We start from the raw sequence: 23,160 nt of genomic DNA, 5'->3' as shown, positions 1-23,160 counted from the left end.
AAGGACAACAGAAGATTTCTTAGGAACCATGAAGGAAAAATGCATAATTTATAAAGAACATTGAAATAAGCAGTAGAAGGTATGGGATAGGGTGTAAAAGAAAAAGCTGGGTAAATAAAAAACATAAAATATGGTATCAGAAATTAACTTAAGTATATCCATTATCAAAATTAATGTAAATGGATTCAATCAAAGGAAAAATGTTCTCAGATTATAGACTGGAAACCAAACTAGATCCAGACATACTGTTTACAAGAGATACACCTAAAACATAAAGCATGGAAATCCAAAAGTAAATGAACCATAAAAGAGAAACATAACAATAAGGATTAACCAAAGAAAGCCACTACAGGGGTTTTAATATCAGTTAAAATAACACAAAAATGCATATTAAGCATAGAGAATCAGTGAGATATAACAACCTATAAGCAACAGAGGCCCAGGATAGGTTAAAAAAAAGAAGGCACAATTGACAAATCCACAATCCTAATATGTGATTTTTAAACAAATCTCTCACATAAAATAGTAGCTGAAACAAATAAAATATTGGTAAAGATATAAAGTATTTGAATAATATGATCAACAAATATAAATTTTAAGAAATATATATGTATACATACCCCCATTGTAGCACCTGTAAGTGGACAAAATAGCTCCTACTATTCTCTGCCTTGCTTACTCCATGCCAAACACACTGTCTTCTTTGTCCTAAAACACCTCTGTCTTATTCGTAGTGTTTCAGAGAATAGAAAAAGAGGAAGAACTGCCCAACTCATTTTATCATCTGATACTAAAGCTCAACCAAGGATAACACAAGACAGAAAAATATGGGCCATTCTCACTTATGATCACAGATGAGAAAGTTCTATTAAAATATTAGCATATTGAGCTTCCCTGGTGGTGCAGTGGTTGAAAGTTCGCCTACCGATGCAGGGGACACGGGTTTGTGCCCAGGTCCGGGAAGATCCCACATGCCGCGGAGCGGCTGGGCCCGTGAGCCATGGCCGCTGAGCTTGCACGTCCGGAGCCTGTGCTCCACAACGGGAGAGGCCACAACAGTGAGAGGCCCGCGTACCACAAAAAAAAAAAAAAAAAAAAAAAAATTGGCATACTGCATATTAGCAATTTATTAAAAACTAATCACAAACAGACTTTATTCCAGAAATGCAAGGGTGTTTCAATGTTTGAAAAATCTATTAATTTAATTCACTTGTTGACATTTGGGGCTGGATAATTCTTTATTGTGGGGGCGGACCTGTGCATATACGATGTTCAGCAGCATCCCTGGCCTCTACCTACTAGCTGCCAGTAGCACCTTCCTCCAGGCTGTGACAACCGAAAATGTCTCCAGACACTGCCAAATTAAACTGTCCCCGGTTGAGAACCCACTGATGCAGAGGCTGCTGAACTGTCTCATGCATTATGTTTCCACTTAATGGGACCTGGGCCAACTATACAGGCCTAATGAAACACTGCCCAGACTGCTATATTTTGCTTCAGATAATATCCATCAAACATAGTTTTCACTTATTTTAGAATTCAAAGTTTTATATACCAAAAGAACAATGCTAAATCCACTTTATTATTCCTCTGTATAAAATCAAAGTACACCTCCACAGGATGCTGGTTCTAAATTTACTCAATATCTAGTATCCACATGTAAACTATATGAGGACAACTTTTTGGTAACTTTTATTGCAACATAATTTTATTTTATTTATTTATTTATTTTATTGCAGAGTGTCTAGTTTATTATGAAAGGGTTCTCCCAGTATGTACATAGGAACCCAAACTTCAGTTTATCCTGCCCACCCACACCCTCTGCAAAGGCATATCAGCAACAACAGGGTTCCTTCATGGTACCTAGAAGAACTGCAGAACTGCTGGGGTGAAAACATCATCGATGCCCCCTGTGTTGTGTACTTTACACGCTCTGAGGCAGTGTGATAAAGCTCTCAACATAGCAGCCTATCCAGGCAAGGTCATCCACCAAATGCATTCTCCCAGGGCTAAGAGACAATCTCACTACACACGAAGATACTAAGACCCAAACTCCAAAAGCCAGAGCTAGGGTCCAGGGCACTGGTTCTTCTACAGCACCAGTAGGACACATCAGAGTGACTGGGAAGCTTTCAACACTACACCTATAGGGCCCCACTTGGAGTCAGAGGGTTTGGGGACACCTGTGACTGGATGCAGAGGAGTGAATGCTCAGAGGGCAGGGATGCAGGAGGTCGTCATTCCTTGCCCTCCTTTTTTCATAGTTGTATATAACCAGATACATACAAAAACATACAGTTCACTTTTATTTATAATCAAATGGGCACTATACTTTCAAGTGCCTAATCCCACTTTAAAACTTCATGCTGGATGCTGGTGGCAGGCCAAGATATTACTTTTGTATGCATTAAATCCCACACTGGGCTTCAGGAGATAGATGATAAGAGAAAATAACTCACTGTCATCCCCCTTTGCCATGAGACTGGTAGCTCTGGTCTGCCAGGTATTGATAAAATAAGAGAAGGCAGCAAATCGGTGGACAGAAATCTTATGGGAGAGACGCCTGGCTGAAATACCAGACTCTACCCCAGAGGGAAACTGGCGTCTCTTAATCTAGAGCTATACTCGGACCAGCATGGACAGCACCTAACCAACCATGTTACAATGGAAAGCAACAACTGACACCTGTCCTTAGAAGCAGTATCAGGTGGGAGTGAAAGTTTTCTTTGCACAACAGAAGTGACTGTGTATATAGTGTATACAGCTTGTCCTCCACCAAGGCTAAGTTGAGGGGACTTGAGTATCAAGGACAAAGGATTTAAGCCAATGATTATGGTGCCGCTGGGACTGGAATAAGAGGTGTTACTAGGCGTTCCCTACAACAAAAAGGGGTCTAGAGCTTGGTAAGGCTACAACAAAGGTCTCCTTTTTCTTGACATCTCAGCCAGCTCTTCCCTGATGTGCTGCGCAGAAACCTCATCTCTTTTCAGCTTTGCTCGCTTCAGTGCTTCCTAGCAGATCTCTTCCACTTGTGCATATCGTTCTCTGTGCATCAGGGCTGCAGCCAGATTACTGAGCAGCACTTGGAGCTCAGGGTGCTCCACCTGTCTCGTCAGGTCTGATGCCCTCTGTGCGTGAACACAGACCTCATCAGAGCGGCCCTGTGCATCCAGGGTGGTAGCCAGGTCACTCAGCAGCACAATGGTCTGTGGGTGTCTTTCTCCTAGTATTTCTTCAGAGATCTGTAAAGCTTCTTCATACATCCTTTGTGCCTGTGATGGCTGCTTGGAGAACAGAAGGTAGCGGGCATAGGTGTCTAGGCACATGCCCAAGAGGAGATGGGCGTTGGCTTTCTCTTACACTGACAAAGTGTCTTCTGATAATTCGTTTTCTCTTTCAATTTTTTCCTCTAGAGCTGAAATGCAGAATTATATCCAGCAAGAGCCAATTCCTGTCTATTCTGAGCAGTATAAATAGTGGCCAGCTTTAGAGAGATTTCTATTATTGCATTGTCTTTCTGTTGCATGGCCCCTCCAAGCAAGTAACTCATTGTTGCTCTAAAAATTTTTTCCGCATTTTCAAGCTGACCCCGTAAAAATGATAAGCTGGCCATCAAATCATAAATGTAAGTGATGGCCGTCTTATAGGCAAGATGAAGAGCATCATGCAAAATTGGCTTCACCTCTTCTGGCTCATCTTTCATGATGCACAACTGCCAGCCGCAGCAGTTGTGAAACTGAAATTTTTTGTTCTAGTGCTGTGAAAAATGCCATTGGTAGTTTGATAGGGATTGCACTGAATCTGTAGATTGCTTTGGGTAGTACAGTCATTTTCACAATGACTTGGATTCTTCCAATCCAAGAATGTGGTTTATCTCTCCTTCTGTTTGTATAATCTTTAATTTCTTTCAGCAGTGTCTTATAGTTTTCTGCACACAAGTCTTTTGTCTCCTTAGGTAGGTTTATTCCTAGGTATTTTATTCTTTTTGTTGCAATGGTAAATGGGAGTGTTTCCTTAATTTCTCTTTCAGATTTTTCATCATTAGTGTATAGGAATGCAAGAGATTTCTGCATTAATTTTGTATCCTGCTACTTTACCAAATTCGTTGATTAGCTCTAGTAGTTTTCTGGTAGCATCTTTAGGAGTCTCTGTGTATAGTATCATGTCATCTGCAAACAGTGACAGCTTTACTTCTTCTTTCCCAATTTGGATTCCTTTTATTTCTTTTTCTTCTCTGATTGCTGTGGCTAAAACTTCCAAAACTATGTTGAATAAGAGTGGTGAGAGTGGACAACCTTGTCTTGTTCCTGATCTTAGAGGAAATGCTTTCAGTTTTTCACCATTCAGAATGATGTTGGCTGTGGGTTTGTCATATATGGCCTTTATTATGTTGAGGCAAGTTCCCTCTATGCCTACTTTCTGGAGAGTTTTTATCATAAATGGGTGCTGAATTTTGTCGAAAGCTTTTTCTGCATCTATTGAGATGATCATACAGTTCATATCCTTCTATTTGCTAATATGGTGTATCACATTGATTGATTTGCATATATTGAAGAATCCTTGCATTCCTGGGATAAACCCCACTTGATCAAAGTGTATGATCCTTTTAATGTGTTGTTGGATTCTGTTTGCTAGTATTTCGTTGAGGATTTTTACATCTATGTTCATCAGTGATATTGGCCTGTAGTTTTCTTTCTTTGTGACATCTTTGTCTGGTTTTGGTATCAGGGTGATGGTGGCCTCAAAGAATGAGTTTGGGAGTGTTCCTCCCTCTGCTATATTCTGGAAGAGTTTGAGAGGATGGGTGTTAGCTCTTCTCTAAATGTTAGATAGAATTCGCCTGTGAAGCCATCTGGTCCTGGACTTTTCTTTGTTGGAAGATTTTTAACCAAGTCTCAATTTCAGTGCTTGTGATTGGTCTGTTTATATTTTCTATTTCTTCCAGGTTCAGTCTCAGAAGGTTGTGCTTTTATAAGAATTTGTCCATTTCTTCCAGGTTGTCCATTTTATTGGCATATAGCTGCTTGTAGTAGTCTCTCATGATCCTTGTATTTCTGCAGTGTCAGTTGTTACTTCCCCTTTTTCATTTCTAACTCTATTGATTTGAGTCTTCTCCATTTTTTTCTTGATGAGTCTGGCTTATGGTTCATCAATTTTGTTTATCTTCTCAAAGAACCAGCTTTTAATTTTATTGATCGTTGCTATCGTTTCCTTCATTTCTTTTTCATTTATTTCTGATCTGATCTTTATGATTTCTTTTCTTCTGCTAACTTTGGGGTTTTTTTGTCATTCTTTCTCTGATTGCTTTAGGTGTAAGGTTAGGTTGTTTATTTGAGATGTTTCTTGTTTCTTAAGGTAGGATTGTATTGCTATAAACTTCCCTCTTAAAACTACTTTTGCTGCATCCCATAGGTTTTGGGTCACCGTGTTTTCCTTGTCATTTGTTTCTAGGTATTTTTTGATTTCCTCTTTGATTTCTTCAGTGATCTCTTGGTTATTAAGTAGTGTATTGTTTAGCCTCCATATGTTTGTATTTTTTACAGATGTTTTTCCTGTAATTGATATTTAGTCTCATAGCGTGTGGTCAGAAAAGATACTTGATATGATTTCAATTTTCTTAAATTTACTAAGGGTTGATTTGTGACCCAAGATATGATCTATCCTGGAAAATGTTCCATGAGCACTTGAGAAGAAAGAGTATTCTGTTGTTTTTGGATGGGACATCCTATAAATATCAACTAAGTCCATCTTGTTTAATGTATCATTTAAAGCTTGTGTTTCCTTATTCATTTTCACTTTGGATGATCTGTCCATTGGTGAAAGTGGGGTGTTAAAGTCCCCTACTGATTGTGTTACTGTCGATTTCCCCTTTTATGGCTGTTAGCATTTGCCTTATGTATTGAGGTGCTCCTATGTTGGGTGCATAAATATTTACAATTGTTATATCTTCTTCTTGGATTGATCCCTTGAACATTATGTAGTGTCATTCTTTGTCTCTTGTAATTGTCTTTGCTTTAAAGTCTATTTTGTCTGATATGAAAATTGCTATTCCAGCTTTCTTTTGATTTCCATTTGCATGGAATATCTTTTTCCATCCCCTCACTTTCAGTCTGTATGTGTCCATAGGTCTGAAGTGGGTCTCTTGTAGAAAGCATATATATGGGTCTTGTTTTTGTATCCATTCAGCCAGTCTATGTCTTTTGGTTGCAGCATTTAATCCATTTACATTTAAGGTAGTTATTGATATGTATGTTCCATTACCATTTTCTTAATTGCTTTGGGTTTGTTTTTGTAGGTCTCTTTCTTCTCTTGTGTTTCGTGCCTAGAGAAGTTCCTTTAGCATTTGTTGTAAAGCTGGTTTGGTGGTGCTGAATTCTCTTAGCTTTTGCTTGTCTGTAAAGGTTTTAATTTGTCCGTCGAATCTGAATGAGATCCTTGCTGAGTAGAGTAATCTTGGTTGTAGGTTTTTCCCTTTCAACACTTTAAATACATCTGTCACTCCCTTCTGGCTTGCAGAGTTTCTGTTGAAGGATCAGCTGTTAACCTTATGGGGATTCCCTTGTGTGTTATTTGCTGTTTTTCCCTTGTTGCTTTTAATGTTTTCTCTTTGTGTTTAATTTTTGATAGTTTGATTAATATGTGTCTTGACGTGTTTCTCCTTGGATTTATCTGGTATGGGACTCTCTGTGCTTCCTGGACTTTATTGACTATTTCCTTTCCCATATTAGGGAAGTGTTCAACTATAATCTTCAAATATTTTCTCAGTCCCTTTCTTTTTCTCTTCTTCTTCTGGGACCCCTATAATTCGAATGTTGATGCATTTAATGTTGTCCCAGAGGTCTCTGAGACTGTCCTCAATTCTTTTCATCCTTTTTTCTTTATTCTGCTCTGCAGTAGTTATTTCCACTATTTTATCTTCCAGGTCACTTATCCATTCTTCTGCTATTTATTCCTTCTAGAGAATTTTTAATTTCATTTATTGTGTTGTTCATGACTGTTTGTTTGCTCTTTAGTTCTTCTAGGTCCTTGTTAAACGTTTCCTGTATTTTCTCCATTCTACTTCAAAGAGTTTGAATCATCTTTACTATCATTACTCTGAATTCTTTTTCAGGTGACTGCCTATTTCCTCTTCATTTGTTTGGTCAGGTGGGTTTATACCTTGCTCCTTCATCTGCTGTGTGTTTCTCTGTCTTCTCATTTTGCTTAACTTGCTGTGTTTGGGGTCTCCTTTTCGCAGGCTGCAGGTTCGTAGTTCCCATTGTTTTTGGTGTCTGCCCCCAGTGGCTAAAGTTGGTTCAGGGGGTTGTGTAGGCTTCCTGGTGGAGGGAACTAGTGCCTGTGTTCTGGTGGATGAGGCTGGATCTTGTCCTTCTCATGGGCAGGACCGTGTCCGGTGGTGTGTTTTGTGGTGTCTGTGACCTTATTATGATTTTAGGCAGCCTCTCTGCTAATGGGTGGGGCTGTGTTCTAGTCTTGTTAGTTGTCTGGCAAGGGGTGTCCAGCACTGGAGCTTGCTGGTTGTTGAGAGGAGCTGGGTCTTAGCATTGAGATGGAGATCCCTGGGAGAGCTTTCGCTGTCTGATATTACGTGGAGAAGGGAGGTCTCTGGTGGACCAATGTCCTGAACTTGGCTTTCCCACCTCAGAGGCACAGGCGTGACACCCAGCCAGAGCACCAGGACTCTGTCAGTCACACAGCTTTTGGGAAGTCTGAGGTCTTCTGCCAGCATTCAGTCGGTGTTCTGTAGGAGTTGTTCCACATGTAGTTGTATTTCTGATGTATTTGTTTGGAGGAAGGTGATCTCCACCTCTTACTCCTCCGCCATCTTGAAGGTCTCTCCAACAAAACTGATTGTGTGACTTGTTCAGGTATGTTGTTCATTCTGTGGCTTCCATTGTGCAGGTCCAGAGTCAGTCATTTGTTAGCAACACATACATATCTTCAAAGGCAATGCTGCTCCAGGGACCAGTGCAAAGCAGTCACTGGTCGTCCAGACCTCGTGTCGGGGAGGCTGGTCTGCTTGTCCTGGAGCTTCGGCCTGAGAGGCAGGCATCCGATGTAGCACTTAGCTAGATTTGCTGCCTGGTGGGCACCATCTCTGACTTTCTCTCCCTGCCTGGCTCTCACTGGGGCGCCATCTTTTTTTTAAATCATAGAATCTTAATGCTGATACAGAGGAACTTGGAGATGATATTGTTAAATCACCTTATTTTACAACAAGGCAACAAAGAGGTGAACTGTCACAGAAATAGTCACTGGAAAATCTAGAACTTGAATATAGTTTTCAGGATTTCAAGACAAGAGCTAATTTAAACATGCCACTTACAATGGTAATATTAACAGATTAGTCCACCAAAAAAAAAAAAAAACTATTTAGCCCACAGTATGGCTAAAACATCTAGCAATGAACAATCAGTAGGCAACAACAGCATTGCAGTAATCATTATTAGAGTAACCCAAAAGTTATTATGTTGAAAAGAAGTTTTTTAAAATAATACTGGGCTAAGTTAACTAAAAAGTGATGGGAAGGTCTATTAATAATTTCTGTGGGGATTCTTAAAGGAAACCTAAAAGCTCTTAAGAGGCTGGTGATCCTGGTTCTTTAATGTCTAACTTCACCATACAACTTAGGACTTTCCTTTCCATGACAGGTCTATACCAAAAATATGATTCAAACTTATCAGGCATAACTAAGATTGTTTGGGACCTCTCCATTAACTGCCAACTCCTTAAGTTAAGATTTGTAAATCTGCCCTGAGAATGCTAGAAGAGACATGCTCTGTATTAGAGATCATGCAACACATAAGACTGCTAAATTTTATTCTCTTGAAATAGAAATTACATATATAATTCTGTAATTTCATAAATTTTCCTCAATTTTTCAAGGGTGTTTCCTTTAATATCAATTTAAGCAGCTGGATTTACATGCAGAAAACCATTGGTGATATTCATGCCTCCTCCATCTTTACTTGTCTGGTGTGATCAACTCCTAGATCTCCCATGATCTGAGGCCTTTTCCTGTTCTCTTTCCCATCTTCCTCCTCTAATTAGACTTGAGGCTGAAAACAGGATGATTAACCCTCTCATGACCATGCTGATGTTTCTCATACTAAATTAGGCAGTTTTTTCTGAAGTAGGAGGTAGATTCTCAGTTATAAACTTCAAGGATTGTCTTACAGTTAACAATTCAAGGAAACTACCAATTAGCTATTTTAAGTCTTCACTACAAAGAGACAGAATTTCCATATATAGTTACCACTGGATAAGATATATTTCATAAACGCAGCATTGCGAAGATGAAAGAAGATATTTTTATTCTCTTTAAAGTCAAAAACACAAAACGATCCAGATAGCTTTTTCAGCAGTTACAAATAGAGTGTGTTATTTTTCAAACTCTATTAAAGTCAATTACTTTGTGAGCCTGCGAGTCAGAATTTTCCATGATAATGAATTAAATGGGCGAAGCAATACCGTACATACCCTGAGTGGCTGTTGGGGGTAGTTGGAGGCTACTGTCTAGCTTCTCCCAAAGGTAAGTTGGTCGAGGAGTGCCTTCCTCTGAGCTACAGAGCAGGATGACATCGCTGCCAATATCCTGGGGTCCTTGTATTTGGCAGTGTGGGGCAGAAGGAGGAACTATAATAGGAAGGGTAAGCAATAAAGAATACATTTACCATGAGTCAAGTGATGACAGAGGAGACATCAACATTCAGCACTAGAACCTCAGGTAACACTGTTTTGGGGACACATATCAGAAGACTACCTCATGAGCAAAGCCAGTGAATGGTATGTACGATGCACAAGTTTGGCCATAGGTACAGGGCCTACAACTTCAGGTGGCAGGGAGCAAATATGTATAAGGGGCAACACCCTCTGATTATATTTTTAAGATACCTTATGGCTTTAGTTTCACTCTTCTTCCTCCAAAGAAGTATTCGAAGAATTCTTAAGATCCTTCATGTCAACATATTGCTTTTAAAAGCATTACTGAATACACACATGTTCAGAGCAGCATTATTCACAATAGCTGAAAGGTGGAAACAACCCAAGTGTCCATAGAGGGATGGAAGGATAAACAAAATATAGTGTATACATACAATGGAATATTATTTAACCTTGATAAGGAAATTCTGACACACGCTACAACATGGATGAACCTTGAGAACATGCTAAGTGAAATAATTCAGTTATAAGAAGACAAATAATGTATGATTCCACTTATATGCAGCACCTAGGGTACTCAAATTCATAGAAAAAGAAAATAGAACAGTGGTTTCCAGCTGCTGAGCTGAGGGAGAAATGTCATTTAATGAGGAGAATTTTATTTTTGTAAGTTGAAGAAAGTTCCAGAGATTGGTTGCACAACAATGTGAATATACTAAATTGTTCACTTAAAAGTTGGCTAAGATGGTAAATTTTGTTATATTTTACCACAATTAAAAATTTTTAATTGATGAAAGAGCCCCCTCGTAAAGAAGATATCTCAAGGAACAGCATCCACTTACCCTGCCGGCTACTCTCGCCTAAGACCACCTTACCATAGTTCTTTGTTACTTTACAAACAAAACCAGACACGCCAACATTATACCAACTTGTTTTATGGTGGGAGGAGTCAGAGCAAGGTTCAGGTGTATCTAGTACTTGATAGTAATGCAATGGACATTTTATAATCATTAATACAGATAAGGACACAAAGGATGTGAAACAAAAAATTACAAAAAACAAAATACTAAAGGAAGAAGGTGATAGTTTATAGTGAAAAAGCAAGCAAATAAAAATATAAACTAAGCCCATGGCTTGGATTCTCATATTTGATAATGCATACAGTAGAGTTTAAATACAAGTGATGATGCACTTGTAATGCTAATGACTTTTTAATAAATGTGTTCAACCTTGCAAAAATGAATGAATGAGTGGAAAATGAATGCACTACACACAGGAACCGGCAAAGAAAATGGGTGGGGGAAGAGAGAACAATGAAAGGGTTAGGTAGAAAGACTGAAAAATCTCAGGGAATCTTAACTGCTGTGATGGGATAAACCAATCTCAATTTACTGCTTTAAACATTGACATCATGAGGCTATGAGGGGAAAGCCAAAATAATTATTTGAAGGTAGTACTAACTATAAGATAAATTACAGGGTTTTTTTCTTCCTTTAAAAAATGAAAAAATAAATGTGGATCATGTGGGAAGCTCACTCACTACCTGAACTACAGGTGTAAGCGTCAAAATAATGTTAAATTCCAACAGTACTCTTTATTCAGTACTCAGAGTGCTTTAAAGTCTATATAATTTTAATATACTTGAATGAATAATAGTTCTAGGACAGAAATCTCCCACTTGTCCTTGGTTTTCTTATTCTGTTTGAAGACTGGGAGAACAAGGCGCCAGGGCTATAGCATTTTCTTGCCCAAAGAAGGAAAACGGCAAGAACCCCCAACACTGGTATCTTCAAGTAACTCAACAGTGGAAGGGAAAAGGGGGAGAATGTACCAAGGAATCCTGGAGTCGATTCTGAGACTTCAGTAGGATGGAGGACAGTCCAGAGCATCAGGCTTCTCTAAGCACTTCTCATCCTCCCCAGATGAGCTGAATCTAGCCACTTCTACCACAAGTACCCATTTAGGAGGCAGCGCTTTATTTCAGAAGCAGCACAAGTGAGAAATAAAATGTACTCAGAATGAATTTAATTTAGCATGAGATAGTCTATCTGTATGGTGTAATAGAAAGAATACTGGTTTGAGTACAGAGACCTAAATTTTAAGCTAAACTTTATTGTTGTTCATGGTCTATAAAACCTTGGGAAAGACTCTAAATCTATTTGATCTCGGTATTAAGACCAAACTGATCATATAATTTCTCGTTCAAACAAGGATGCTTTTGAGAGTAAAAGGAAGTATTATTAAAATTCTTCCAGGACAAGAGGCAAAAGCTTAGAACTGTCGGGGGCCTACTCAGCATTACATAGATATGAAGTAGTAGTAAATTTCTTCTCACGTGTGCTAAAACCCCTGCTCCCTGCTTATAATCAATTGTTCTTGATTTAATTTGCTCTCAACAATAAGTCCTATCCTATAAAAGCTTAGGAAAAGTGAGAGGCCACTTTTGATGGTATTTTATACCACCTTTCTCCACCTTGAGGAAAAGTCATTTAACAAGTAAGCTTTCGAGAGCCACCTGAAATGGAGTAATGGGTGGGGAGACTATGTGGAAGAAGCATGGAGAAGCAGAGTCCAGATGGAGCTGAAAGGAGAGAGGACAGGAAAAGGACACAAGCAGAAAGAGAGTACAGAAAAACTGGCAGAAGTAAATATGCTTGAGAGTAAATTCGTAAGTAAAGCCAAGGTAGCTGCAACATTTTCCTGTCACTCACCTAAAACTGTGAGACCGGTGACCCCAATATTCCTGCCCCCTCTATCTGGAAGGTTGTTAACCAAACACTGGTAGGTGCCTGTATCTGATAGCTGGGTGTTGTTAATGAAGATAGAGACATTGGTGGCTGGCATGGTGCCTATAAATCCTACCCTACCATGGAACCGGGGGGCACCATCAAACATCTGTCCACTTTGATACAGAATGACCTGCAAAGGAAAGCGAAAGAAATAAATTGGCCACTGCATCTCCTTCTAGACACATAACAATAACTATCTAGTAAACAGCAGACTATACCAAACATTGGAAAATTATATTTCTAATATTAGAGTTGTCACCAACTTTTTTTTTTTTTTTTTTTGCAGTTCGCAGGCCTCTCACTGTTGTGACCTCTCCCGTTGCGGAGCACAGGCTCCGGACGCGCAGGCTCAGCAGCCATGGCTTACGGGCCTAGCCGCTCCGCGGCATGTGGGATCTTCCTGGACTGGGGCATGAACCCGTGTCCCCTGCATCGGCAGGCAGACTCTCAACCACTGCACCACCAGGGAAGCCCCACCAACTTTTTTTTTTTAATTATTTGTTGGGCTTTCTTTTTCATTTTATTTTATTTTATTTTATTTTATTTTATTTTATTTTATTAACATCTCTATTGGGTATAATTGCTTTACAATGTTCTGTTAGTTTCTGCTGCATGACAAAGTGAATCAGCTATATGTATACATATATCCCCATATCCCTTCCCTCCCACCCTCCCTATCCCACCCCTCTAGGTCACCAACTTTGTACTACAGCACCTATCTGTAGATATCAGGGATTCTAAATTCTTACATACCAAACTGGAATAACATCGTATCCTTACCTAACTCAACAGAATATAGAAAGTGCATTTTATGATACCTTACTATTAGTTCATAGATACTTTTACCAGTGCAAAAATTAATTCCAGAAAAAATGTTAAAAAAAATTAACACTGCCATTCTCATGCTTACTAGGTCACAAAATGATAGCTCACAGTTATAGACTGAATATAAGTGACCGCCATGAAAGGGAAGAAGAGTTATGAGTCCATGATTGCTTATCTATGTCAATTTCCTTACCAAAGTTAACTCTTCATGGGAGAGGACTCACGGTGGTACTGCAAAAAGCCTTTGGACTGAGAGTGAGGTACCTGGTTTTATCTTATGTCTACCTTAAATGTCTGGCAGATTGAGGTCAAGTCTTTTCTTGCCTCTATCAAGTCTTTTCTTGCCTCTATCAAGTCTTTTCTTGCCTCTATCACTGACTCCTAAAATGATGAATCTAAACAAAATGATCTCAAAGGCTCAGTCTAATTATTAAAGTTCCATGGATTAAGGAAATAGAAGAGGTTACTATTAAATATATCAATTTAAATTTCCTATCAGAAAACTTAGCTTATCAAATATTTTTAGGTAGTGAAAAGCTTACTGATGCCGAAAAGCTTCATAACAGAAATAAGTTAATTTTGGGAATGAAGGTATAGTCATGTTCACAATTCACTAATTTTCCGAGGATTATTTTCTGCAGTGGGTATCGCATATTATGGGATCTTTTACCTATAACTGATACACCTTATTAGATAGTAGCTTCTATTTTCATGTACCCTAACTTATTTGAGAATCTTGGAAGAGATCTAGTGTGCCTGGCTTTGTTTATTTTAAAATACTTGTGCAATTAACCAAAAAAATCAAGTACTACTACCTAATGTTACTTCCTTAATATTATCACTATATTTATTTATTTTTAATTAATTTATTTTTGGCTGCATTGGGTCTTCGTTGCTGTGCGTGGGCTTTCTCTAGTTGTGGCGAACGGGGGCTACTCTTCGTTGTGGTGCACGGGCTTCTCATTGCGGTGGCTTCTCTTGTTGCGGAGCATGGGCTCTAGGCGCGCAGGCTTCAGTAGTTGTGGCTCGTGGGCTCTAGAGTGCAGGCTCAGTAGTTGTGGTGCATGGGCTTCTCAATGTGGTGGCTTCTCTTGTTGCAGAGCGTGGGCTCTAGGCGCATGGGCTTCAGTAGTTGTGGCACATAGGCTCAGTAGTTGTGGCGCACGGGCTTAGCTGCTCCGCAGCAGGTGGGATCTTCCCAGACCAGGGCTTGAACCCTGGCAGGCGGATTCTTAACCACTGTGCCACCAGGGAAGCCCTATCACTATCTTTAAAAAGTACTCTCTCATCCACCTATGTTAGTACTAGTCCCTCCCTGTCAAAATATACTTTGCTTTTTCTGTCTTAGTATTTCCTGTCAGCAATGTGTTTTGATGAAATTCCAGGTTCCTACATAAAATCCTCGGAAGGATCCCCTTGACATCTCTTAACTAAAAAAAAAAAATCTTTTACAAAGAGGATAGCTTCTTCTGATAGTTGACTAATAATGCAGGAGTAGGACTTAAAACAGCTTAGGTTCAGTGGAAGTATCACCTTATTCTAGAAATCAAATATGTACTCAAGATGCTTTCCTACCCACCTCTTGTGAAAAGATTAAAATTTCAGAGGTAGCACAGGATGGGACAGAAGTACCTGCTCAGGCTGGTTCGCATTGGAGAGAGGAATGACCATCCAAATGACATTGAGGTTAATGAGGGCGGCACTGGTAGTGAAAGTACAGGGCAGGACTGCTGTCTGACCCCGGGCCACTTGGACACTCCCAGGGCTCTCGGAGACTTCCAGGGAAGCTGCAACACCTACAGAAGGAGGAACAAAGAGGTTATGTGATAGACCAAATCTCTTCATAAAAGGTCTGTGTGTTTTATATTATCAGTTATGTAAACAGACTGATATGACAGTCTTACTAAACATCTACTGACCACTCACTGAGTCAAAATAATAAAAATTTTTCAACCTTTTACCTCTTAGAAACTATAAAGGAAAAATATTAGAAGACACATTCTATTTTGTAAGACGGTATCTGATATTTGCCAGATTCAAATACAGATTGGGAGAATTCAACTGACAGGGTCTAAGCAAAGCTTCAACGGTGATGAGGGATAAGAAATAAACTGAAAGTATTTTAAAGAATCATTACACAATAGCACACTGTAAAATTAAATGCTTATATATAAATCCAACAAAATATGCTCAGGATGTATATCCTGAAAACTATAAAATGCTGATGAAAGAAATCAAATAAGACTAAATAAATGGATATGCAATGTTCATGGGTTGGAAGAATCAACACTGTTAAGATGCCAATCCTCTACAAATAGATCTACGATGGAGAGCAACGCCAATCAAAATCATAGCGTGCTTTTTGCAGATATTGACAAGCTAATTCTAAAACACATGACAAGGCAAAGAACTAGAATAGCCAAAAGAATATTGAAAAACAAGAACAAATTTGGAGACGTTACACTATCTGATTTCAAAATTTGCTATAAATTAGCTATAGCAATCAAGACAGTGTAATACTAGCATAAGGACAGAGCATCAGACAAATGGCACAGGATTGATCGTTCTGAAATAAATCTTATTTATTTATGATCAAATGCTTTTCAACAAAGGTACAAGACAATGAAATGAGGGAAAAAACAGTTTTTTCAAAAAATGATTCTGGAAAAATTCAATATTAATATGCAAAAAATTTAACTCAGACCCTTACCTCACAGCATATACAAAAATCGACTCAAAATGTATCATAGACCTAAATGTAAGAGCTAAAACTATTAAACTTCCAGAAATAAACATAGAAGAAAACATTTGCGGCCTTGGATTAGTCAAAGTGGTCTTAGTTATGTCACCAGGACCATAAACCGTAAAAGAAAACAATTAAGAAACTGGACTTGATTAAAATTTTTAAAAACTTCTGTGATTCAAAAGACTTAATTAAAAAAATAAAAAGCCAAGGTATAGACTGGGAAAAAATATTTTTAATTTACATATCTGATAAAGGACTTGTACACAGAATATATAAAGAACGATTACACCTCAATAATAAAAAGACAAACAACCTAATATTAAATGGGCAAAACATCTGAGTATGTATTTCAACAAAGGTTAATAACAAGCACATGGAAAGCTGCTCAACATTATTTTTCACACCACAATAAGGTATCATCACACATCCAGTGGAACGGTTATAATCAAGACAAAACCACGTGCTAAACAAAGATGTAGAGAAACTGGAATCCTCCTCATTCACTGCTGGTGGAAATGTAAAACTGTACAGTCACTTCGGAAAACAGCTTCAGTTTCTTAAAAAGTTTAACACAGACGTGGAACAAACTTACCATACAACCCAGAAATTCCATTCCTAGGAATCTACCCAAGTAAAATGAAAATATATGTCCACACAAAGACCATGAATGCTTATAACAGCATTATTGATATCATACCTCCAAATGGAAATAATACAAATATCCATCAGCTGATGAATGGATAAACAAAATGTGGTCTATCCATGCAATGAAATACTATTCAGAAATAAAAAGCAACAAGCTACTGATACATATTACAACATAGATGAGCCTCTCAAAAACATTTTGCTAAGTGAAAGAAGGCAGATTCAAAAGTCTACATACTGTATTATTCCATTTATGTGAAACGTCCAGAAAAGGCAAATCTATAGAGACAGGAAGCAAATCAGTGGCTGCATGAGGTAACAGAGAAGGGAAAAGGCATTGATGTAAATAGGTTCAATGGAACTTTCTAGGGCAATGGAAAACTTCTAAAACTGTATTGCTTTGATGGTTGTATAAATTTACTAAAAATAATTGAATTTTATACTTTTTTATAAATAAATTTATTTATTTTTGGCTGTGTTGGGTGTCCGTTGCTGCACGCGGGCTTTTCTCTAGTTGCGGCGAGCAGGGGCTACTCTTTGTTGCGGTGTGCAGACTTCTCACTGCAGTGGCTTCTCATGTTGCAGAGCACGGGCTCTAGGCATGTGGGCTTCAGTAGTTGTGGCTCGCAGGCTCTAGAACACAGGCTCAGTAGTTGTAGCACACGAGCTTAGCTGCTCCATGGCATGTGGGATCTTCCCAGACCAGGGCTCGAACCCGTGTTCCCTGCATTGACAGGCAGATTCTTAACCACTGCGCCACCAGGGAAGCCTGAATTTTATACTTTAAATGGATGAGTTCTTTGGAATGTAAATTATACCGCAGTATTGCTATTAAAATTAAAAAAAAAAGAAAACAGTAACTTACCAGAGCTAACTCCTGACAAGTCAAAATCAACTGTCATCTTTTCTGAAAAGAATGCCTGCCCCCTGGGACTACAGTACAATATGGGAATAACAGGAGATTAAAATAGGTCAGAGGGATCCAATAAAGAAGCTATTCTAACTATGAAAAATACACTGTCCATGGCAGTAACTCAAACTGTTTTATTTTGAAGTGAAATTACCTCAGTTCGCCCAAAAAAGTAACACAATAACATACTGTTATGATTACAATTTGTTTAAAAAATAAACATACATAACACCTTCCTTCCATAAAACTTTGTGTTCTTCACATATAGTCCAATGACGCTCTTAGCAGTTAACTTTACAGGATAAAATGTTTCATAAAATGAGCCATCTGTGGTAGAATATAAAGCACTTGATAACATCAGGAAAAGTCTTAAGTTAAATAACATTAGGGAAAGTCTCTAAGTTTTAAAAAGGAAAGATGAATGAACCTCAGGTGCTAAGAGGCAGAAAGTGGAGGTTACTTGAGCATGGAACAGGCAATGGCAGGAACAAGTCACCTCATGGGTAGAAGTGGGTTAACGGAGGATATATGTTATGATCATTATGATAAATGCAATGGAGATTTTTAAAAGTAAGTGTGGAAACCAAACTGGCAAAAAAACCTCCATCACTTCATTCTTCAGATAATACTCCAAGGAAGAAGTGTAGGGAATACGCTACCCCTTAAACTAATTATACAGGATAACATATACCCCCCACCCTCAATTTACTAATTTTAAGCTGAACTCACACAATCTTTGATACAAATTTTAAAAAGAAAAAAAGGGCAATACAGACTATGAATGAAAGATAAAGATGTAGATAGGAAAACTACCAAAATACAACAGGATTCCAGTAAAGGAAGAGTAGATTCACAGGATCGGGGTGGGAGCTGAGGGAAACAGAGCAGATCTGCTGGCAGAGGGCGGGCCCCCAGGGTGGCAGAAGCTGTGAAAGACTGACTTTATTTATCTCACATTTTTACATAAGGTTAACCCTGAAATCTCAAGCATTGAGACAGGTGCAGAATAAATACTCTAGATAAGCTGCTTTCAGAACTTGTAAAAGTATGGGTTTGAAGCTGGATAGGTCTAGTTTGAAATCTGGCTCTTTCATCTACTTAACTGTGTGGCCTCACTTATTCTCTGATTCCATTGCCTCACCTGTAAAATAGGGCTAACACCATCATCACATCGTTAGAAGGGTAGGATGAGGGCAATACCAGATGCTGACGGCTGACAGTGACCATTACCACACCACTATTGCTTGCTGACATTTAGGGCACACTGACCACATAGCGAGTCCACATGAAGCACTATATGTAAACATATACATGTACATACTCGTATACACACACAAACTCATTTAATACTATAAAGTATCTTATACTTCATATATAATTTCTTATCCATAAGAAATTTAGGCCCAGAGAGACTAAAAACCAGCTATAGGTCACACAGCTCAAAGAAATGGTAAGCTCTGGATTCAAATCCAGACAGTTTATCTACAGAGAACATATACTTAAAGACCACACATAACACACAGAAATCAGTCCATAAATGTTTGTTTTTATCACCACTACTATATTATACAATCACCAAATTTTAAGTTAGTATGGACTTTTACATAAAGCCATCAGATAAAAACTCCCTCAACTTCCTGCTTCCAAGTCAGCTTTGATCTGCCTCTTCTTCCTCTCTCCCCTTAGATTAGAGAAGTTCATCTAAGGCCAGCCTCTCAGGTGAGCATATTTTATATTTCATCCTCTTGGCCTCCTCAGTAACCTTATCATAGACTGTCCCCTCTCTTGTAGCCTCAGCCTCTTGCTCTGCACTGGAGACTTCCTGACAGCATTTAAACATACTCAAGTATTTCCACTTAGAACAAAATTCCTCCCTCCCTCCACCCCACAGTTCCCTCCAGGGACTGCCCTCTCTCCAGACTCTTCTACATTTAGTCTTCAATCCACTCCTGCCACCATTACTTCTTAACATAGTTCTCCCTAGGTTTCCCAGAGACCTTCTGATGGCTCCATGACTCTTGAATTCATTCTTGGACTCTCAGTAGCATCTAGCAGTGATGACCATTCCCCTCTCCTTCTTGAAACACAGCTTTCCCTTAGCTTCAGTGATGTAATTTACTTCTGGTTTTCTTTCCATATCTCTGGATACTTCTCAATCTCTTCTGCTGTTTCTCCCTTCTCTACCCAGCTATTAAATGTTGGCATTCCTCAATCAGCTGCCTTTTCTTTCTTTTATTTTTCTTTTGCGGTACGCGGACCTCTCACTGTTGTGGCCTCTCCCATTGTGGAGCACAGGCTCCGGACGCGCAGGCTCAGCGGCCATGGCTCACGGGCGCAGACGCTCCACGGCATGTGGGATCCTCCCGGACCAGGGCACGAACCCGTGTCCCCTGCATCGGCAGGCTCTCAACCACTGCGCCACCAGGGAAGCCCCCGGCTGCCTCTTCTTATTCTAAACTCTCTCCCTGCAGACTCTCATTCACTATCATGGGTTCATTTCTCGTACACAAGCCAATGGCTTCCAAATTTAACCAACCCAAACCTCTCCTCTTATATACAACTGCCTCCTAGACATCTCCACACAGAAATCTCAAAGATACCTCAAGTCAACTCGTCCAAGATCAGACTCTTGATCTTCCCCCCCATGCCTGCGTCCCCTGTATATCTGGCTCCTTTTTAGAGTTCCCTGTGCTAGCAAATGGCTCAACTAGCCATCAAGTTGGACAAGTCAGAAATTTAGAAATCTTTCTTGATTCCTCCTACTCTCTCATCATCTCCCAAACCTAGTCCACGATCAAATCTGATCCATTTTACCAATAAAATTTCTCTTGACTACTTCCATCACAGCCTTTGCTCTGTCCTCTGTCTTTCCTCTGATCTTCTCTGTTCCACACCCAATCTTTTACTTAATATATTACCTCCTACTCATTCTTCATATTAGCTCAAGTGCTACCTTCTCACAGATAAGCATTTCCTGACCCCTCAGCCTAGGTCAGGGTCTCATAAAGCAGTGTTCCTGTTATTCTGAACACTATTCAAACTTGTAATCATATTTTCATCAGTGTGATTATTTAAGATAACATCCTTGGAATACTGTGAGGTACATTAACTCCAGAGTAATTCCATTACTGTAAGCACACAATAAGAACTCAATAAATATATATTGTTTAATTGATCTAATTCAATTTGCACACCAAGATACTAGGGTCCAAAGAGATAGCCTTGCCAAAGGTTTTAAGATTAGGACCTATTTCTTCTGACTTCTGATAGAGTATATTTTCTACTATTCCAAACTCTTCCACAGACCATAACTCTGAAAACAAATGATACGATTACTTGTAGTATGATTAAGGCGAAGAGATACTTCTTTACCAACAGAACCAGCACTGAGCAATAAAAACTCAATTTATTTGTAAATATATCTGCTCTACTCTGTCTCATGTATACAGAACTTAATATAAAAAGTCTACTTTGCTCTTTAGCTATCAGAATTCTCTATGAAAGACAATTTTGAAAGTCAACCAACACCTTAAAATGTCAGATATAAGATATGAGATATCAAAGCAAGTTTTTTTTTAAAGCTATTTTTATTAGTTATCTATTTTATACATATTTGTGCATATATGTCAATCCCAATCTCCCAATTCACCCCACCACTATCACCACCATCTCCAGCTTTCTCCCCTTGGTGTCCATACATTTGTTCTCTACATCTATGTCTCTATTTCTGCCTTGCAAACCAGTTCATCTGTACCATTTTTCTAGATTCCACATATATGCGTTAATATGCAATATTTGTTTTTCTCTTTCTGACTTCCTTCACTCTGTATGACAGTCTCTAGGTCCATCCATGTCTCTACAAATGACCCAATTTCGTTCCTTTTTATGGCTGAGTAATATTACATTGTATATATGTATGTACCACAACTTCTTTAACAATTCGTCTGCCGATGGGCATTTAGGTTGCTTCCATGACCTGGCTATTGTAAACAGTGCTGCAATGAACATTGGGGTGCATGTGACTTTTTGAATTATGGTTTTCTCTGGGTATATGCCCAGTAGTGGGATTGCTGGGTCATATGGTAATTCTATCTTTAGTTTTTTAAGGAATGTCCATACTGTTCTCCATAGTGGCTGTATCAATTTACATTCCCACCAACAGTGCAAGAGGGTTCCCTTTTCTCCACACCCTCTCCAGCATTTTGTTGTTTGTAGATTTTCTGATGATGCCCATTCAAAGCGAGTTGTTTTTTTTTAACATCTTTATTGGAGTATAATTGCTTTACAATGCTGTGTTACCTTCTGCTTTATAACAAAGTGAATCAGTTATACATATACATTGGTCCCCATACCTCTACCCTCTTGCATCTCCCTCCCTCCCACCCTCCCTATCCCACCCCTCTAGGTGGTCACAAAGCACCGAGCTGATCTCCCTGTGCTATGCGGCTGCTTCCCACTAGCTATCGATTTTACGTTTGGTAGTGTATATATGTCCATGCCACTCTCTCACTTTGTCGCAGCTTACCCTTCCCCCTCCCTGTGTCCTCAAGTCCACTCTCTAGTAGGTCTGCATCTTTATTCCCATCTTGCCCCTAGGTTCTTCATGACCATTTTTTTTTTTAGATTCCATATATATGTGTTAGCATACGGTATTTGTCTTTCTCTTTCTGACTTACTTCACTCTGTATGACAGTCTCTAGGTCCATCCACCTTACTACAAATAACTCAGTTTCGTTCCTTTTTATGGCTGAGTAATATTCCATTGTACATATGTGCCACATCTTCTTTATCCATTCATCTGTTGATGGACACTTCAGTTGCTTCCATGTCCTGGCTATTGTAAATACAGCTGCAATGAACATTTTGGTACATGACTCTTTTTGAATTATGGTTTTCTCAGGATATATGCCCAGTAGTGGGATTGCTGGGTCATATGGTAGTTCTATTTTTAGTTTTTTAAGGAACCTCCATACTGTTCTCCATAGTGGCTGTATCTATTTACATTCCCACCAACAGTGCAAGAGGGTTCCCTTTTCTCCACACCCTCTCCAGCATTTGTTGCTTGTAGATTTTCTGATGATGCCCATTCAGAGCGAGTTTTAAGATCAACTACCCTGAAGGATTTGTACAAAGACAGATGAAAACTGGCTATATAACTTTTACGACTACACAGAGAATAAATGGATCAGGCATGAATGTCTGGAAACAGATTTTGTGGAGAGCTGTGGTGTGCTATAAGTTCCATTCCATTCCCACCCAGCAAAAGGGGCTACTTTCCCTGAATCTGTCAGGGCAAAGGGCATCTGAGTGGATCACATGTGGGTTCCCTTAGATTCTGTCCCAGAGGGCTGTCTAATGAGCCTTCCAGGAGAAAGAAGCTGGAGGCAGACCTCTGGACTAGAGCGTGGGTCACTGGCATTCTGAGAACTACACATATATTTCTGTGTATAAATTGAGATTTTCTTGCTTTGCTTTATTTTTAACCTAAGAATGATCAGAAAAGTTGTGTAACCTGCTTAAATTTTCATCTAGAAAAAGAAAAACCTGGATCTTGAATAAATTTTAAAAGATGTGGAAGACAA

General features: G+C 39.1%; 2 protein-coding genes across 2 annotated transcripts in view; both read right to left on the bottom strand.

Annotated features, from left to right (window-relative positions):
- The window catches only part of IGSF11 (immunoglobulin superfamily member 11), a 36,256-nt gene extending 18,686 nt beyond the window's left edge, over positions 1 to 17,570 (bottom strand). The window contains exons 1-4 of the mRNA XM_060149043.1: positions 17,534 to 17,570; positions 14,910 to 15,073; positions 12,375 to 12,582; positions 9,481 to 9,636 (exon numbers count right to left, since the gene is read on the bottom strand). Coding sequence (XP_060005026.1) covers positions 9,481 to 9,636; positions 12,375 to 12,582; positions 14,910 to 15,073; positions 17,534 to 17,570 — 565 coding nt within the window. The remainder of the gene's footprint in view (positions 1 to 9,480; positions 9,637 to 12,374; positions 12,583 to 14,909; positions 15,074 to 17,533) is intronic.
- Positions 2,909 to 3,350, bottom strand: LOC132520591 (tetratricopeptide repeat protein 19, mitochondrial-like). The gene has a single exon (XM_060149333.1). It carries the CDS (start codon positions 3,324 to 3,326, stop codon positions 3,012 to 3,014), a length of 315 nt encoding a protein of 104 aa, XP_060005316.1. The 5' UTR covers positions 3,327 to 3,350; the 3' UTR covers positions 2,909 to 3,011.
- Positions 17,571 to 23,160: the final 5,590 nt, after the last annotated feature.

This window comes from Lagenorhynchus albirostris, chromosome 5 (assembly GCF_949774975.1).
Source record: "Lagenorhynchus albirostris chromosome 5, mLagAlb1.1, whole genome shotgun sequence".
Taxonomy (NCBI): domain Eukaryota; kingdom Metazoa; phylum Chordata; class Mammalia; order Artiodactyla; family Delphinidae; genus Lagenorhynchus; species Lagenorhynchus albirostris.
This window is presented reverse-complemented; position numbering and strand designations above follow the sequence as displayed.

Excerpts from the sequence above, each read along its gene's own strand:
- LOC132520591 (XM_060149333.1), bottom strand. The coding sequence starts at position 3,326 with ATGTGCCTAGACACCTATGCCCGCTACCTTCTGTTCTCCAAGCAGCCA.